Source organism: Schizosaccharomyces octosporus (genome assembly GCF_000150505.1).
Source record: "Schizosaccharomyces octosporus yFS286 unplaced genomic scaffold supercont6.1, whole genome shotgun sequence".
In the NCBI taxonomy this organism is placed as follows: Eukaryota; Fungi; Ascomycota; class Schizosaccharomycetes; order Schizosaccharomycetales; family Schizosaccharomycetaceae; genus Schizosaccharomyces; species Schizosaccharomyces octosporus.
In genome coordinates, this window is record NW_013185619.1 from 2,919,305 (window position 1) to 2,937,187 (window position 17,883).

At 37.3% G+C, this 17,883-nt stretch overlaps 7 protein-coding genes and 1 non-coding gene across 8 annotated transcripts; 1 reads left to right on the plus strand and 7 right to left on the minus strand.

The window, feature by feature from the left end:
- Positions 1-111: 111 nt before the first annotated feature.
- SOCG_02127 (F1-ATPase beta subunit Atp2) lies at positions 112-2,070 on the minus strand. The gene has a single exon (XM_013160621.1). It carries the CDS (start codon positions 1,941-1,943, stop codon positions 369-371), a length of 1,575 nt encoding a protein of 524 aa, XP_013016075.1. The 5' UTR covers positions 1,944-2,070; the 3' UTR covers positions 112-368.
- Positions 2,071-2,443: 373 nt separating this feature from the next.
- On the minus strand, positions 2,444-4,835 carry SOCG_02128 (6-phosphofructo-2-kinase). The gene is made up of 4 exons (XM_013160622.1): positions 4,090-4,835; positions 3,711-4,035; positions 2,833-3,648; positions 2,444-2,779 (listed from the first exon to the last, which is right to left on the minus strand). The coding sequence occupies exons 1-4, from the start codon at positions 4,608-4,610 to the stop codon at positions 2,606-2,608; spliced, it is 1,836 nt and encodes a 611-aa protein (XP_013016076.1). The 5' UTR covers positions 4,611-4,835; the 3' UTR covers positions 2,444-2,605.
- Positions 4,836-5,336: 501 nt separating this feature from the next.
- SOCG_02129 (GTP binding protein Sey1) lies at positions 5,337-8,720 on the minus strand. The gene is made up of 4 exons (XM_013160623.1): positions 7,809-8,720; positions 7,677-7,751; positions 7,545-7,630; positions 5,337-7,458 (listed from the first exon to the last, which is right to left on the minus strand). The coding sequence occupies exons 1-4, from the start codon at positions 7,957-7,959 to the stop codon at positions 5,491-5,493; spliced, it is 2,280 nt and encodes a 759-aa protein (XP_013016077.1). The 5' UTR covers positions 7,960-8,720; the 3' UTR covers positions 5,337-5,490.
- Positions 8,721-8,888: 168 nt separating this feature from the next.
- Positions 8,889-9,768, plus strand: SOCG_02130 (tat binding protein 1(TBP-1)-interacting protein; the record flags this gene model as incomplete). Its single annotated transcript, XM_013160624.1, has 5 exons — positions 8,889-8,937; positions 8,991-9,044; positions 9,094-9,195; positions 9,237-9,377; positions 9,458-9,768. 5 exons carry the CDS (start codon positions 8,889-8,891, stop codon positions 9,766-9,768), a joined length of 657 nt encoding a protein of 218 aa, XP_013016078.1.
- A 97-nt stretch (positions 9,769-9,865) lies between these two features.
- SOCG_02131 (COP9/signalosome complex subunit Csn3) lies at positions 9,866-11,676 on the minus strand. The gene is made up of 7 exons (XM_013160625.1): positions 11,373-11,676; positions 11,271-11,323; positions 11,067-11,213; positions 10,859-10,957; positions 10,720-10,809; positions 10,521-10,667; positions 9,866-10,461 (listed from the first exon to the last, which is right to left on the minus strand). Exons 1-7 carry the CDS (start codon positions 11,485-11,487, stop codon positions 10,099-10,101), a joined length of 1,014 nt encoding a protein of 337 aa, XP_013016079.1. The 5' UTR covers positions 11,488-11,676; the 3' UTR covers positions 9,866-10,098.
- Positions 11,677-12,170: 494 nt separating this feature from the next.
- SOCG_02132 (uncharacterized protein) lies at positions 12,171-13,601 on the minus strand (the record flags this gene model as incomplete). The annotated part of the gene is made up of 1 exon (XM_013160626.1): positions 12,171-13,601. The coding sequence occupies one exon, from the start codon at positions 13,599-13,601 to the stop codon at positions 12,171-12,173; it is 1,431 nt and encodes a 476-aa protein (XP_013016080.1).
- A 1,341-nt stretch (positions 13,602-14,942) lies between these two features.
- Positions 14,943-16,646, minus strand: SOCG_02133 (poly(A) polymerase Cid13; the record flags this gene model as incomplete). Its single annotated transcript, XM_013160627.1, has 1 exon — positions 14,943-16,646. The coding sequence occupies one exon, from the start codon at positions 16,644-16,646 to the stop codon at positions 14,943-14,945; it is 1,704 nt and encodes a 567-aa protein (XP_013016081.1).
- A 738-nt stretch (positions 16,647-17,384) lies between these two features.
- Positions 17,385-17,458, minus strand: SOCG_16182. The gene has a single exon. It is a non-coding gene; the product is annotated as a tRNA-Ala (tRNA).
- Positions 17,459-17,883: the final 425 nt, after the last annotated feature.

The window sequence follows — 17,883 nt, forward strand, 5'->3', positions numbered from 1 at the left end:
TAGATATTTCAAAACTAAATAGCAAATAAAATGCAAATTCACTACACTTTTATCAAGCAAATAAACTACAATGTTTCATATTACTAACACGCTACTTAAAACATAATTCTCTGAATATAAGTATTATTTTTTAATACTCTTAAGGGCAGAGAAAAAAGCATTATAACTGTCTGCTGCTGATGAGAAGAGGAAGGATAGTAAAAAGTATAATCAAAGTCAGATATCTGTTAAAAGATAGAAGTCATCAGACGTTAGTTTATTAATTTGATCAATAAGGACATATCGTGATATGCCTTATTGGTAAATGAGCGTGGGCATAAGCATAATAAACATACATATGGAATACTTGAAGTTTATTCCATGTTTGTTTACTCCTTAAGCTCTTGAGCGATCTTCTCAGCCTTCTTGACAGAGTCGTCAATAGAACCGACCATATAGAAGGCGGATTCAGGCAAGTTGTCATGCTTACCTTCAACAATTTCCTGGAAGGAACGGATGGTGTCCTTCAAAGAAACTAAACGACCCTCAATACCGGTGAAAACTTCAGCGACAGCGAAGGGTTGAGACATGAAACGTTGAATCTTACGAGCACGCTCAACAGTCAACTTGTCAGCTTCAGACAATTCATCCATACCAAGAATTGCAATAATATCTTGCAAAGACTTGTATTCTTGAAGCATTTGTTGAACATCACCAGCAAGCTTATAGTGAGTCTCACCAATAATACGGGGATCCATCATACGAGACTTGGAGTCAAGAGGATCGACAGCGGGGTAGATACCAAGCTCAGAAATGCTACGAGACAAGACAGTAGTGGCATCCAAGTGAGCGAAGGTAGTGGCGGGAGCAGGATCGGTCAAGTCATCAGCTGGGACATAAACGGCTTGGACGGAAGTAATGGAACCCTTCTTAGTAGTGGTAATACGCTCTTGCATAGCACCCATATCAGTAGACAAAGTGGGTTGATAACCGACAGCAGAGGGAATACGACCAAGCAAGGCAGACACCTCAGAACCAGCTTGAGTGAAACGGAAAATGTTGTCAATGAAGAACAAGACATCTTGACCTTCAACGTCACGGAAATATTCAGCGACAGTCAAACCAGTCAAAGCAACACGGGCACGAGCACCAGGGGGTTCGTTCATTTGACCGAAGACAAGAGCAGCCTTGGAGTCTCCCTCCAACTTAATGACACCGGTTTCTTGCATTTCGTGGTACAAGTCGTTACCCTCACGAGTACGCTCACCGACACCACAGAAAACAGAGTAACCACCGTGAGCCTTGGCAATGTTGTTGATCAATTCTTGAATGAAGACAGTCTTACCGACACCAGCACCACCAAAAAGACCAATCTTACCACCACGACAATAAGGGGCAAGCAAGTCGACGACCTTAATACCAGTTTCCAAAATTTCGGGAGCAGTGGATTGATCAGCGAAAGAAGGAGCATCAGCGTGAATGGGGGAGTATTTAACAGCTTCAATGGGACCACGTTCGTCGACGGGTTCACCAATTACGTTCATGATACGACCCAAAGTACCGGGACCAACAGGGACACTAATGGGAGCACCAGTATCAAGAACATCGGTACCACGTACCAAACCTTCGGTACCATCCATAGCAATAGTACGGACAGTGTTTTCACCGATGTGTTGGGCAACTTCCAATACGAGACGCTTGTCAGCCATCTTGACTTCTAAGGCACTCAAAATACTGGGTAAAGACTCGGAGTCCTCAAAATGACAGTCAACAACGGCACCAATAACTTGCTTAATGGTACCCTTGTTCTGTTTAGAGGCTTCCGTGGAAGCACATCTAAGGCTTGCAAATTTTGCGGCATTTAGCCATGCATTTTTAGAGCTTTGTAATCTATTCGTAACAAAGGGGGATTTGTTTGCTAAAGAAAACTGGCGAAGTCCGCTGAGCGCCTGTTTCTTCAGCATCTTGTAATGTAGGTTTATTCCGATCGTGTGCGAAGGGTGAGTTTAGAATCCATGCAACAAGCCATATGGACCTCTGCCCGTAATCAAAGACTGCTAACAAAATACATTTAAATTATTTAATTAAAACTTTTAAATATTATATCTAATTTTTTTTGTATATTCACATTCTTAACTATTGTTACCGTTGTTACTTTGAAAACACTTGGACGAAGGTAAAGCTCGGATGTAGAAAAATGAAAGAAGACCTTATCGTCGTAATAAAAAAACATAAATATATTTATAAAAACTTTCTTTATATATTTTGATTATAAAATTGGTGGATTTTCTACGACTTATATTGACTATCCACTATGCTGTTCCCAGACACGGCTGGGCTGGTATGGCAGTAAGCAGGTATAAAAATTAATATTTATATATATATGCTAACATGTATAAACGTCTCTGAAAAGTTTACCAATAGTTGGTTAATTGTTTTTTTTCTTCTGAACTTGTTAGGGTATTTTGTCATTTAAATAAGTAATAGTCATTATTTTGCTAGTTATTAATAGTAACGGGAAATCGAATTTTATTATTACATTTTGCAGGTTATGAGCGTAAATAAAAAGGAGAGATTGCCTGGTGTTTTCTAGTGTCAGTACTAAAATCTTTATCAGGGTAAGTTCTTAACAAACATTAAAATTGTAATCATGAAATATAATTAAAGGCACACATTTTTCAGAAACTCTCACAAAACTCCTCTGTTCGGGATCATAATTATAGAATTTGCAGACAGTAGAATAGCGATCGGACTCAATACAATAAAGGGTGTGAAGAGGAAGTCCTACATCAATAATTTCCTAAATTCAATTAGCTTCGTCAATAAACGCAGTTTAAGCAGATACCCACATACCTCTGGACTATAATTAAGGAAATATGTCATCAAAATATTAGAGACAACTCGATGTGCAATAACTAAGACATTTCCAGAACATCTTTCCAGCTCAACAATGATCGGCTGTAAACGATGAACAACGTCCAGGTAGCTCTCTCCACCAAGTCCGGAGAAACGATAAGAAACATCTTTTCGACGGATAACTTGATATTCCTCTGGATACTTTTCAGCAAATTCTTTCATTGTTAATCCTTCGCGGGAACCAAAATTCAAGTCATTCAACATTCGCATTTTTTTGACATCGTATACACCTGGATTAAAAAACTGACTCGTTTCAGTAGCACGCTGACGAACAGAAGACCAGATATTAAAGGCTTCCGCTTCAAAGGTTGGCTTTTTAGCATTCAACCTCTCAGTGGTTTCTCGTAATTGCCATAACACACGTTGTCGATCAATAAACTTTGCCAAATCTTCAGCATATTGTACACCAAGATCCGTTAATGGTGCATTGCCTCCTACTCTTCCTGCAATCGTGTCGTTAGATTGTCCAGGTCGAGTAAGCCATATTTGACGTTTTCGGATATTCAAATTTAGCATAAAGTAGACAGCTTGGCCAGTCAAAAATCCTTCAATATTATGAGTAATGACTTTAATTCCCACGTTAATGACTTTTACATATTGCAATAAGGGAAGAGCTTCTTCACGCTCGTCAATGGGCTCATAATATTTCCTATAAAATTCGACACGTTTCTTCAAATCTGCTAAGGCTTCTTCCGGTTCAAAACCTTCGTAATCAGGTCCCCGAGCTTTTAAAATCATATTCTGTTGAAAAATCTAGAATAGAAGTCAGTATAAGGATACGAGAAGAATTGGAATTTCAAAGTTCAGACACATACGGGTTCCTCGGTACACATGCTTTCCAAGAACATTATGCTGATATTTTCTTCCTTGCTAACTCGATCATATATCAATTTTCTTCTTTGATAAGTTGAGTTGGTGGCATCCAGTACGCCGATAACTCCATTTTCATTCAATAACCAATGTAGTAAGTTTTCAAGGGTCTCCATAGCCAAGTACTCGCGAAACTTTTTCAATTCCTCGTTTTCGATATCAAAGAATGGGGCAGCCATGGAATACTTACTGGCTCCTTCTTCACGACGCTTGTCACCAACGCTGAAGAATCGACAATTGTATCTAAGCCAATTATAGTACCGAACAAGTCTAAAAAATTACAGTTGTATTAGCACAAAGGAGCACAATTAGGACAGCACATACTTGGAGCCGATATATGATTTTCCTGTCGCAGGGATTCCTACAAGCACAATCACCAGCTTTTCTCTAATGCCATAAGATCCACAATTCATTTCGTTTTCGGCTTTTCTAGACACAGTGAGGCCAGGAATGTCAATTGTTGACTCTTGGCGAATTTGATGTCTAGCAGTCTTCCTTGTTTTCACACCCAACGGAGTCGATCCACCGTCTTCTTCTCGAATAGAGGGAAACCATTTGCCAACATTGGGTTTCGTTTTCGCATCCAGTAATGGAGCCTTTGAATCTAATTCTTCAAGTTTTATGTCTTCCTTTTTAGGCAGCTGATTTATACCGGAGTGAATCTCCCTAGTTGCTGCAATTGAAGGTCTACGAGGTTTTCCTTCTTGCTCTTTTGGTTCCGGTTGTACGATTTTAGGGGGGAATTGTACTTTCTTCAGATCTTTACTTGGCCCATTCTCTGCATTAGGGACTTCTGACGCATTGTTACTGCCATTGTTTTGATTTTTTAAAGAGCATTCCTTCATATTTGTTTTAATGCCTTCACTATTAAAAAAGATTAAGTAGCTTTCGAATTCAACTCAATGTCCAGCTTCTGTCAAAACTCCCAGAAGCAATTCGAAATAATAGGCGACGAGCTTTTTAGTAATTTATAATATATACTCTTGAAACAGTATAACGGGCCTTTCTTTTACATATAGCTGATTGCTAACGATTGTTGAGGTAAATGATTAAATAGACTTTACTTTGGCTTACCTAATTCGTATGTACGGGTAACATTGAACCAGACCTAGTTTATCGTTATCTGTAATACGATGTTTATTTATTTATGTCTTTGGTAATGGAAATAAACAAAAACTGATGCATGGAATAATGATTTTATAAAATAAAAGATTCTTTTTTAATAATTTTTTTAATTCAATATACTAAAAAAATTCCTTTAATCTTTCCAGTTGTCTTTCAGAAACGAATTCCACTTGTTTGTTCTTATAGTAAATTCAATGTTCTCAGTAGTTGCTGCTGTTCCTTAGAAAAATGACATTGATTTAGAAAACACTAGACTGCAACTAGTATGAAGCCATTTTCGTTGAAGCTTAGCAATGGATGGTTTATTGTCCTTACCGTAAAGAAGTTAGCCTACAAAACCAGACATGCGCAGGAGAGTACTATATAATTTACTCCGATATTTAAAAAATACAACATAAAAAAGCATACAATATCATAATTCATTTTCTTTAGAATAACAACAGGATTCTCCCTAATTGTGGTACTTCATACTATATATGTCTTGGTATATATAAATTCGTGAACGAAAATCTTTTTCAACATAAAGCGTCAAATAGAACAGGGTGAAATTCATTCTTCTTCTTTTAGCAAACCAGATTCAGGTTGTCTTAGCGTAACAAATCAAGAAAGAGCAGCCTTCTCTACATCACCATCTATGCTTGTTTTCTCCGACAAGTTTTCTCCAGAATAGCTTTTTTCGCGTATCTTACTACGATCCTGATAAGACTCTGCAACTTTTTCAGTAACGAAATCAACCATTCCACCAGCCGCTCGGTTTGCGAGAACTTTGGCGGGTCCAATCATTCCGGTCGCATAAAGAATATATACTGAAGATCCCCCAATAAGCAATAACATAAAAAAGAACGGGTTTCTTATAACCGCCATAAATTCATTCCATCCGAGTACCAAAAGCAATGCCCAAAAATATGGAGGAATCCTTGTTTGCGTACTTACCACAGATCGCTTCGAATCCAAATAAATCAAATCAGCTGTTCTCTTCAGATTTACAGAAGTATCTGAAATTCGTTTTCGGTTCAAAATCGTCAAAAAATCGTTAGGAGTAGAAAACGAGGAGTCAATTTCCTTCACGTCAAATCCAAGTTCGGGTATTCTTCCATCAGAATACTTTACACAAGAAAGAACCTTTATCAATTCAAGAGACTTAGAAACACTTTCTCTGTAATCAAGGTCGAGAGTATCAGACTTTTTAAAGAGTTTGGGCATACCGTCAGCATCATAGCGAAAATTTTCTTCAAAATACACACGCAATCGCTGCTGAAGGAGAAGATCAGACATCTCAACATTAAGTTTTTTCCGAAACGCCATCCAGACGTCTTTATGAAAATTGTGAATGTAGGTTTGAGTTACCTCCGGTTTAGTTGAATCTATAAAGAAAGGAAATACACGAATTATTTCATCTTCTGCTTGCTTGCGATGCATTGAAAGTTCATCAAGTAACCCATCCCACACTTTAAGATTGGGTTTTTGAAGAGCAATTTCAAGAGATTCCCCAATCTGAGTCTGTACATCAGTACGCATTTCTGCTATCCTCGAAAATAATTTTTGCTCGCAGATAGCCGTAGAGGCGTTTTCTAATTCTTCTGATAATTTAAGCAAAAATTGCGTTGAATCCCACTCGATACCAGCAATCATCAAAGTTTGTGCCTCCTCTTGCATACGGGATTTACATTTTTCAATCTCCTGAGATGATAATTCCTTAAACGATTTATCAGAGGGAAACTTTTCAGCTGCTCCGGAGAATGAAGAAACCAGCTGTTTTTGTAAGGCATTCAATTGAGCCTGGAAAAACACATACAATGATGTATCAACAGTGCGCAGCAATTCCAGTTTCTTTTTTTCATAAATGGCATGATTATATCTTTTGGCTTGTCGATCGTAATCTCGCACAACTTGTTCATATAAATCCTGCATACGAGTTGACAGGTTTTCGCAAAGGTTTCCTGGTAAAAATTCACTCTGTAAAATGCTACAGGCTTTAGAAAAAGGTTCCATAGCTTCCGCTATAATTTCATCACATCGATACTGCGCAAGCAACTGCTGCTGTGTTGGCAAATCCAGATCTTTATTATTCTCGATCGTATCCCAGATTTCTCGAGTATACAAAGAAAATCCATCAGCAGGAATACGCTTGTGATAACTCGGATCGAAGACATAATCAGAAGCATCACTATTGGAAAATCTAGCCCTAAGTGAATCAACTGCCGTATCAAATGCTTCTGAACAAAGTATTTTATGGGGCAATCCCGTGAATCCAAGGTCAAAAAAGTCAGTAATTTTAGATTCTTCTAATCCTGGAGGTTTTGATAAAGAAGACCAAACATTCGTCAAATCCGTCTTAATTGTTTCAGACAAATTTTCCATAGACGTAGTTCCTATATAGTCTCGAATCACGAATTGAAGTAAACTCCTTTCTTTCTTGGAGTGAAAGAGCTGGAGGTGAACCTCTAACACAGTTTTTAACAATACCATATTAGAGCCCTGATAAAGTCCCACTTGATGCTCCCACATATTTACGATAATCACTTCACTGGTAGCAATTGAAAATAAAGCCGATTTTCTTTCAAAATCCTATACAATCTGTTAATATCAAAGCATAAAACATCCAACCGCTTGGAAAGACTGAATTTCAAAGAGATCAACCAAACTATACATACCTGATCATCACCTCTTTCACGGCCATCAGTTCCCTCTACATCCATTACAAGGATGGGAGCTTCCTGGGCCTTTGATAACCAAATACCTAATACGTTAATTACAGATGTTCCTTGTCTACTACCCCAGAATACCTTTTGTTGTTTGCTGCCTTTTACCAGCATCCATAACATCAAATCTTGTCCCAAACAACTGATTTAAAAGGGTACCTTTCCATTGTTAATATTAACATTATAAAAAAAACTTAAAAACTCTGAGAAACTTACTCTTGCCTGTAGATTGAGAACCCAAGACAGCCACTACATGATAACTGAATCCGACATCTGCCAAGTTCACTTCTTGCATAAACTGAGGTATATCTTTATTGAACTGTTTGTGTTCATCGACAATCTGCGTACAGATCCTTTGAGGGACCATTTTAATGATGGTGTTGGTGGAAGGGAAGTAAGTCCATTAGCTCACTACGAAAGTGTTATTTAAAAACTATAATTGCATAAACAAACTTCTTTATTCATTCTTCTCTAAGTGAAATAAATCCATTGAAATGAAAAGAGAACGAAAACTAGACACAACCTCCTATGACAACGAAATCGGTATTACCGTCTTCTAATAAAGCATAGGAGGCTCTCATCTTTTCTTGGTAGAGATAATTCATTTTCCTCCCAAACTTAACAGCATCCAGGCTAATCGACACTGAACGTTGAAGTGTTGACTATATCAGATTGACAGAGAAATAAGGTCAGCTTTGAAAACCAAAGTATCGAGCATCATCGCACCAAATAAGGCCGCTTTTGAATAAATTGGTGTACAAAATCAATACAAAAGAACTAAGCTATTAGCAATTCTGCCAATTGGAAGTTTTACTACATGTGTCTTAGCTACATTTGAAAGGATCCTTATATCATCCAAAGATTCCGTTCGACATGGAAGGACATGTACGGTTTCTTCATACCTTTCTTTGAATGATTCTATTTGGATTCGATAAATTTAATGCACTCCTAGTTGTTTGCTGTACGCTACCGAAATGAAAAGTCTGTTATTTTACATTCGACTTCTATGTACAATGCAGTTGAAGATGGAGTCCGCAGAATTATTATAATGAAAAATTGGCTTTTCTAGTCTTCTTTCCTTATAGTACCTTTTTGAGGCACTATTAACAACACATCCAAAAGAACACGCTAGTTGCTTACGGAAGAATCCCAAGTGAAATATCAAGTTCTATAGTTTGTTTTTATTTTTTATTTTTTTTATTTTTTTTTTGTTACTATCATTTTGATACTCTTTGTCACTGGGTATATAAGTATATTCCGCTGACGCGAAACTCATCCTTAACATTCATTTAAAAAATGGCGAAAGCAAAAGAAGTAAAACCAAAAAGTGTTAAAGGAGAAGAGGGTATAATTTAGAAATACAAAATAAATTACAATAGTTGTCTCACACGCGTTTAGCTGAAAAGATGATCCATGATTATTTACGCAGGACAAACCGTCCCTTCTCAGCTAGTAAGGGCACATAACTAAATCACCCATCTTTTTACTAACAATATTGAAGCTGATATCAGTGCGAATTTAAAGAATGCTGTTACCAAACAGGTAGCGCAAAAGATTTTAGAACAATTGCGTGACAGCGGCCAGATTCATGGAAAATCTTATGGTAGTCATATTATTATTTGCTAAAACTAACTGTATTCTAAGGAAAACAAAGCGTTTACGTTTGCCTGCAAGATTGTCTTGAAGAAGCATCTTCAGATCAACTAATGGATTTGGATCGCCAGATTCAAACCTTGAAAGGAGAGCTTGAAAGCGTGAAAGCAGAGTACAAAGTGAAATCAACAGGTATTGAATTTTGCATGAGCTTCATTGTTTGCTCTGACTGTTTGGAAAACCAAATTTTCTGATTATTAACTAAACGACAGAATTTCAAATTTTAAACAATTCACCAAGTCCGGCTGAAATTCATCAAAAAATATCCACATTAGATAAAGACATTGAACAAACAAAGAGCAAGTTAGATTGCCTGCAAGCTGGTTCCGTCAAAAATGTCACAGAGGAGGAGATGAAGGAGACATTAGCTAATCATGATTTTGTCAAAAAAGGTTACTTACAACGAAGGAAAATGTTTTACAATTTGTGGAATCTCATTACAGATTGTTTGGAGAACCCAAAAGAACTTTGGGACAAACTAGGATTTGAAAAAGATGAGATAATGGACGTTAAACAAAACTAAAACAACTTTGCATGTTATTTAAACTTATATCATTCAAATAAAGGGAGCGCCTTCGTTAAACATGTTTCCCCGACTTAATAATTTACGCATCTAGAAGAGTGATTTGATCAATTTATGCTGTTTCTGTTTTTATATTCAAAGAAAGCTAGAGAGTCTATTAGTAGGGAAGTATGTAATAGCTGGAGACGAAGCGAGACTCATCAAAATAGCTGCATAAGCGCTACCATTGAGAAAATTCCTACTTTGTATATTCTATCGGTTACAAAAGAAACCATTTGATCCCAAAATATATTAGATAAACCATTGTTTTCAACGACTTAGTAAACAATTTCAGGTTTTGACATGGGTCATAGACTTTTTGTATGGGGATTTCGAAAAATACATTGACTTCATTTCCTTGACACTCTCCAAAATTTCAACACTTTCGCCAAGTTTTTCGGACAGTTCTTTACATTCATCCAAATTCACAGGTGCAAGAGAATCAAACATGACGAAATATTCACCTTCCGCGTTCTGAACAAGTTTCGACTTGTCATCATACTTTCTTACAATCTCCCATGTCTTTTCTTCTGATAACAAAAGCTTTTTGGAAACATAACCAATTGGTAAAGACCTGAAACTTCTTCTTAGTTTATATAGCTCATGTCTTGGAAATTGTTCCAGAGAAAAAAGTATAAATGGAATAGCATTGTCCTATAAATTGTCAGTAAATCAATCTATAATGACTTAAACCTTCGAACATATGGACTTACTGTCTCAAATCTCAACCAGTTCTCTTTTAAAACCGCTCGAAGAGGTTCAATGCCTTTTTGATAGGCATCTATATAGTTTTCGTAGGGTGCCATAAATCTTTTCAAAGGTAAAAGATTACCACAGGTAGTAGAATTAATTGGATACCTCTGTTATAAATATTAGAGTTACGAAAAAACACAAGCCGTCTTCTATTCATACCTTTCCACTTAGTCCAAGGTGAAGTAATAAGAAGCCAAATAAAGCCTTTTCATGGAATATAGTTAAAACGGCTGCAGGAAGATAAAGAATCTGCAGATTGAATAGGTTAGTAGGGAAGCAAGAACAATAGCAAACTTACCGAAAACATCCATCCTTGAGCTTCATATAGATCATTATTACCAAGACAATGATACGAAGCTAATAAACAATACTCAAGCAGTGATGTAGGAGGTAAATTCTATCTAGAGTTAGAAGCCATGTTGTTCATAACCATCTTAAAAGACATAAACCATCTTCGATTGACCTCAATCAACCCCGGGAGGTTCTTTCCATTTTAATGAACATACGTTGGTAATGATGTCCCACCTTAAAGTTGATGTGCCCCAGGCGTATTGTTTTTGACGTAAAAGCTCTTTCAGGAAACAGACATGGATTATAGATATGCCAGGTTGTTGAGCGGCATGAGATATAGCTTCAAAGACGAGATTATATTTCTGTTCAGTGATAAGTACAAAACTTCAAAACTCCAAGCACAGGAGCATTGATCATACCTCTGGCTCCTTTTGATAAAACTCTTCTACCAGATGGTCCATCGCAGCAGTTACTGTTTCATAATTATTAGACATTGGGTTTCAAACTAGCAAAATGCATACCCATAATCCCATGTAAATTACATTCTTCAAGAGAAGTAGTACGGACAAACTGTAAAAAGTCAAGCAACAGTGTCTCAGGATCCTCTAACGGATTAAAAGGAGTTTGATGTTCCATTTTCAATAGGCAAAAAATTGCATCGTTCACCTAAAGAGACAAAGTTTTGTTTAGCCAAAACGCTCGTTTTGTTCTATTATGATGTACTTTTACTCAACAGCATACGACTATCGAGATAAAGTGAACTTCATTAAGTGATATTTAGTACTACTACTGCTGGTATACATGAAAAAAGACTGACAGTATAGCCTACGGGAAGTCCTCGTTTTTTATATATGTATAAAACAAATATATATATTTTATTTAGATATTTTAGATATGAATTGTACAGCAATTGAAACTTCTCTAAAACGATTCAGAAGTTTTAATAGCTAGGATTATTCAATGAAAGCAATAGGATTCATCTTCAGCAGCCCAAGGGTCCTGTAAAGAAAGAAATACATCGTAAACTTCAAATATACGGGTGACTTTTTAAACATATCTCTTTAGACACTTTAGACCTTTGAAACATAATTCAGAAAAACAAACATTTTTGTCTACCTTATTGTTTTCATATAAATAGGGTTTTTAGGTATGCGGATAAAAACAAAAAAGAGAAAATAAACATAGGAAACATTTTGCAAACACACAATACACAATAATTAATACGAACCTGAAGCATAAAAAACTTAAGACGTCTTTTTCAAAAAGTGCAGCCGCGTCGTTTGAATTAAGACAAATATAAAAACCATTTCCACTAAAAATTACTTAAATATACGAGAAATTTTATGAGCAAATTTCCTCAAGAAACCACTCTTATTTTTTTTTGGTGATGCCTGTTCCGGATGCGTCACAGGCAGAGGTCTCGTAGCAGGAGCTGTGGTTTCGTACGGTAAGGCCTGAAAGCTGTTATTTTTCGGATTGTTTATGTGCAGCTTTTCATAATAATGACTCACGGGTCTCTGATTATGATTCAAATTTGCTTGAGACGCTCTCGGCGTAATTTGACTAGCGGTATTGGACACACCACTATAGCGATTAGACCTGGCACGAGGCGTTTGCAAATACTGATCTCGTACTCGACGGTAACTGCGCTCACTATCCGAGTCATCAACAGGAAATTCACGTACGTCCATATAAGGATCTGAACCCTGCATCTCGTCACTAGGAGAGTTGAGATCTGTGAAAAGAGGCCGTTGACGATTCTGCGTAGGCACATGCGTAGGTGCTGCTGTATCTGGCTGCCAAGCAGGGATATTAGAATGTCGAGGACTAAGTACACCAGAACGAGACTGAGTCTCCAAAATGTGATCATTGGGCAGGTAACCAAAACTGCTTCCAGAAACAGTAGGAGCTAATGGACTATGGTTGGCTTCACTTTCGGGAGCAGTCGAAAACAAAGACCCTCGTTCCGTTAATTCGGAAGCACGCATGGATTGACCGTTTTTGGAAGCCATTCTTGTACCTATCGGTTTCATTTGGGCTTGAAAATTTAAGGAATTCCTTTTCCTTGCCGTTTCTGAACGCTCAGAAAACCTTGACGTCCTTCCAGGCTCAAAATCTGAATCGGCAAATCGATTACTGAAATTTTTAGGTGTAGCGATATCATCATTTTCATCAGCAAAACGAGCAGGATTTACAGCGGAAACCCCGCTTGTTGTACTAAATCTGCTGGAAGGAGAACCCGAACGACCATTATCCAGTCGTCCTGCTGTTCGATTCGAATAGTATCTTCGAATTGATTTTTGGGGTATTAAAGGAAAATTCGAATTCCTACTTGTTCGATAAGAAGATTCCCGATTTCCGTCAACCGGAATACCAAAATCCTGAGGACTCCTATGACTTAAGCGATGCTCATCCAATGATGGAAGCGTAGCTTTTAGTTCAGTTGAAGCAAAGGTTAGATTGTTTCTTGTTGAACGGTCTCTGTTTAAGGAAGCCAGTGCCTGTTCCGTTGAATATCCAGACTTTATTGACGCATTTGGATTCACTGTGTTTGCATCATAAGATGAATGAACGCCATTTGGCAAATTGTCATAATGGCTCCATCGACGACGATGGTTACTATCCGGTTCTACTGTCGTAGGTCGGCGACGGAAGAGCGATTGAGCATGTCGGAGTCTCTGAGGTATTCTAGTCGACGAACTCTCCATTGCTTGGGGAGTATTATACTTATCATGAACAATCTCATTCATTCTCTCAAATCAAAAAGAATGTCCGGAACGATGTTGAAACTAGCCAATACGTTTTTTCCTGACACCTGCCGTTCCAGGAAATTCCGTTTCTTCTCAAGAGATCGGTTACCGTTGAGTGTCCTCTATTTTTTTGTATGTATGGACCACGAATTGTCAAGTTTTTTGCCTTATTTTTGTAATTATTGTTCCAAAACCGACTCACGCTCAGTTCACGATGTTTTGTATGCTCCGTATCGTAAGTCTACAATATTAGATACAAGTAACAATACACGGATGTCATCACAACACTTTCTAATGATGTCACCTTGAGCAAACCCGTTTTCCAGCCAAACACTTATGGTACTCCAAGTCGTTAAACCATTAAGTTAGAATAACGTTGGTCATTTATACGAGAAACTTATAAATTCTGTACCAGATGAGAAGACTATTGAAAGAGTAAGGAATCAGAGGGGTTTCAAATTTGGGTTTCGTTTTTTTTTTCTTTTTGTATAACTCGTATTTGCAAATACACAATTATTTTGTTTCGTAGCTCCTCACTGAATCTGTTTGCACTGAGGAAAAAAGTCAGAATGAAACGTAAATGAAGTTGACAACGAAAAGGCGAGCTTAGTTTTTTGTTTATTCATAACTTGATAACCTTGTTTGTTTCTTGGCAACCTTATTCGAAAAAGGGTTATATCAATAGATTTCAATCAAATACAGAAATAAGCATTCATTAAAAACATTTTTATCAATTCCAAGAATGTGTATCCTTCTATCCATTCATGTGGCAATGCTCACAAAAATCCAATCACGATTTGTAGCTCGGCATGTAAGAAGAATCCTTTCATCACCTGGGCAAGATATATGAGAATGAACCCTATACTGGTCATGCTCAGCAAAACAGGAAAATGAAAAATACATCAAATAAGGCATAAATAAGGCTCCAGAAGCGGCACGCGAGTACCTAACGAAGTTGGTAAAGAAGGGACGTCTAGAAGGATATGTAGTTCTGATCAAAGTAAAAGAGTATTGATATATATATCGAACCATTTAAATATGCTTCTTTCAAATCGATAAAGCCAAGATGTAACGAATTTGGGAATTTTTTATTGGTAGCTCATAAATAGCTCTATAATTTTCAGAATTTTTTCGGGAACAATCGCTCGATCCATTTTTTAAAATAATAATAAAATATAGTTTAATCGACATGCAAAATTATCATTAGTAAAGAAAGGAAAACAATAATAAAAACGGAATTGTTTATCAAAAGCACACGGACAGAAGAGGAAAAGTAGACCACCACATTACCAAAAAAATAAAAAATAAAAAACGCTATGCTAACAAGGATGTCAATAGCCATTACCCTTTGAAAGCAGGGATAGCTTGAAGGATCGGCTGTTTATGAAGATGAAGAGAAGGAGCATGAGAAGTACTGGAGGGATTTGACGGTATATTACGATCATCCTTTGATGACATATGGATAGCGTCCGAAGTAAAGTTAAATGATTCACCTTGGTTCTTTTTTCTTGACTTGTGGTTTCGAATGTTTCTGCGAAAATGATTGGAATGCTTTGTGTCGCGTCGATTCCAGTCTGCTTTCTCGTCATGGAAACGATTATGATGCGAATAACCTATTCGGCCATATAATCCATAAAGGTCAAGATAAGAAGGAGGCAAGTGATTCGAATTATTCATGTAATTAGCATAGGTATATGGATCCACATATGTACAAGGTATCATAGGGAGAGATTTGTTATTGTCTGCGTTTGGTATGGCTGTTGTAACGAAAGGAGAGGGCATAAAAGTAAAAGAATCATAAAACCAATTCATATGAGAAAAGTTCGGAGGTGAGTTTTGAAAGCTAGAGTCATGACCCAGTGGTGGACTATTTGTTTCAGCGAGCAATTCACGAACATAGCTCTCCATAGAAAATGAATTTTCTATAGGAGGAAATATAAACTGTGAACATACATCGTCCAAGTTACCATCATGACTAAGATAACGGAAAGCTCGACGAAATTCAAGTTGTAACCCTTTGACGGTAATATCATCCGCCGTATTCGCTAAGTTTCGAGAATTCCGAAAAGGCTCTTCAACACACAAGCAATTGTTCAGTTGGAATTGCCAACCCTTGGCACGTTTTGATAAAATTGTACCATGACGCACAGATATTACAGAGTGATCATAATCAAAAAGATAACCAAAAAAACGAAAGAACTCAATAAACAAGGTACCAAGAGACTCGTGATTTCTATCACCGAACCCAAGGATAAGCTCAGGAGAATCACAGAAAGAAACGTCCAAGTCTTCGTTTCGAGTGAAGTTGGTTTGCAAATGAGGAACCATCTGCAAACTAGGAAGAATAGGAGGGCTTCGTCGCTGTAAAAAGTTTATAACCATACAGCTGATGGTATAGGATGTGAGCGTACCATTTTCAGCGGCGTCATTTAGACACCTCTTTTTAGCCCAGTACTTAATCATCACGATTAGAGGTCGGACACGAGGGTCAGAGAGTATATACGTCCGCATTAACTTGGTATTTACGGCAGAAATTGTCTTGTTTATATTACAATCACATGATAGATTTAGTTCTCGATCCCAAACCTTGACGATTGGAACCTTGGCTGAAGCTATACAAACGACCTTTTCCAAACCGCTTTCAGCAAAAGCAGAAGAGATTTCACAAGTGGTAGGGGCCGGTTGAGATGAATCAGTCGATATACATAGATCAATATCTGCGTGCTTATCTGCAAGCAAAGACTCGGTGGAACCAAAAAGAACTGCTTTTATATTTTTTTCAGGCCATTTCTTTTGAAGTATGGATTCCAATTTGCGTACAAAATAATGTCGTTTTTGGACGCCATCTTCGTCCAAAACAATCCTATGGAAGAACTCGTTTAACTGAGACGTTAGGCGCTCTGTATCCACGTGAGATAATGGTTGTAAGGAAAGAGGGTTCACAGAAAGTAAAGGATCTGTTCCCAAACTGTATGGAATACGTCTTCGATATTGAATAGAACGAGTTTCATGTTTACAACCAACGTTAACGGATGTCATGTTCATTTTGTGACTGACTTTCTCACTTCGATGGACACGCTGTTGTTTCCCTTCAGTCCAGATCGTAAATACCTACTAGAGAAGCTTTGGTCTCTCACCAAAACGGCTCGAATCAGTTTTCGGCTTTCAAATGCGTTCTTTTGGCAAGACAAGATAGCTAAAACAACAATTCAATCCTTCTAGCAGGCAACCTACAACGAGACTCTTCTTTTTAACAGCAGACGAGGTTCTATGTCTTTCTTCACGTAAGAGTAGTTCGTTTCCAAAATTTACGCCAGTGTTGGTAATGAGCAACGTAGCTTGGTCTGCATTAATCTACAATAATAAATCAGTGTGGAAGATCAACAACAAAGAAAACTCTATGTAGTGATAAATTGACACTGCAGTTCACCAATAGGTAATGACAGTAATAGTTGATGTCAAAAATTAAATTAGAGAGGTAGCTTCCTTTCATTAGATTATATAAACATTACACCTCTTTTTCTTCTGTATTTTTATTTTCATTATATACAAGGAAGGAAAATACCAAAAATAGTTTTTTCTTTTCTTTTTTGGCTTTTTACTTTTTACTTTTTGGCATTCTTGACTTCTTAAGGTGAGTTTCTACCCATTGATTAAGAATATTTAGCTCTCGTGTATTCTATACACTGCTGCTGATGCAAGTCAATAGCACTTTGCTACAAAACTTCAATAGAAAATGCCAAAACAGTCTCTTACATCAGCTTGTAAGAAAAGCAAAAACTTTGGACAAGCCAGAACTCGAATCTGGGACCTCTTCCATGCTAAGGAAGCGTGATAACCATCTACACCACATGCCCTGATTTGATTAGCACACTGGATTCTACCAATGTATACCAAACATTATGTTTACATTAAAACAGCTCCTACTAAGACGCACATCAGCATATCTCAAATACACTCTAGTATTCAATCAGCTAAAAGAACGTCGAAACCTTTAAAGTAAGCGTAAATGTACTAACTCATGTTCACAATAGTTCATAAATGAATACATATTCTTCACTTCACCTTTAATACCACATACTAAAATTCACTCTAATACACAAAACTAACCACTAAAACACAGATTCTAACTATAGAGGCATCTCCCATCAGTTACAAATGATGGCATTTGAAACACCACATCTGTGACTAAAAGAAGAAACACGTCAGAAAACGCCAACTACCCTACATGAATCGACCAAAAAGGAAACAATTCATGCAAGAGATCATCGCCTTGAACAGA

Excerpts from the sequence above, each read along its gene's own strand:
- SOCG_02129 (XM_013160623.1), bottom strand. The coding sequence starts at position 7,959 with ATGGTCCCTCAAAGGATCTGTACGCAGATTGTCGATGAACACAAACAG. Across the intron at positions 7,631-7,676 it reads AAGGCAGCAAACAACAAAAG|GTATTTGGTTATCAAAGGCC; the intron begins GTATTCTGGGGT and ends TTAACGTATTAG. Across the intron at positions 7,459-7,544 it reads GTGAAAGAGGTGATGATCAG|GATTTTGAAAGAAAATCGGC; the intron begins GTATGTATAGTT and ends CAGATTGTATAG.
- SOCG_02131 (XM_013160625.1), bottom strand. The coding sequence starts at position 11,487 with ATGGAACATCAAACTCCTTTTAATCCGTTAGAGGATCCTGAGACACTG. Across the intron at positions 10,958-11,066 it reads GGTGGGACATCATTACCAAC|AATTTACCTCCTACATCACT; the intron begins GTATGTTCATTA and ends AACTCTAGATAG. Across the intron at positions 10,462-10,520 it reads ACTGGTTGAGATTTGAGACA|GACAATGCTATTCCATTTAT; the intron begins GTAAGTCCATAT and ends GACAATTTATAG.
- SOCG_02128 (XM_013160622.1), bottom strand. The coding sequence starts at position 4,610 with ATGAAGGAATGCTCTTTAAAAAATCAAAACAATGGCAGTAACAATGCG. Across the intron at positions 4,036-4,089 it reads AAATCATATATCGGCTCCAA|ACTTGTTCGGTACTATAATT; the intron begins GTATGTGCTGTC and ends GTAATTTTTTAG. Across the intron at positions 3,649-3,710 it reads GCATGTGTACCGAGGAACCC|ATTTTTCAACAGAATATGAT; the intron begins GTATGTGTCTGA and ends CTTCTATTCTAG.
- SOCG_02127 (XM_013160621.1), bottom strand. The coding sequence starts at position 1,943 with ATGCTGAAGAAACAGGCGCTCAGCGGACTTCGCCAGTTTTCTTTAGCA.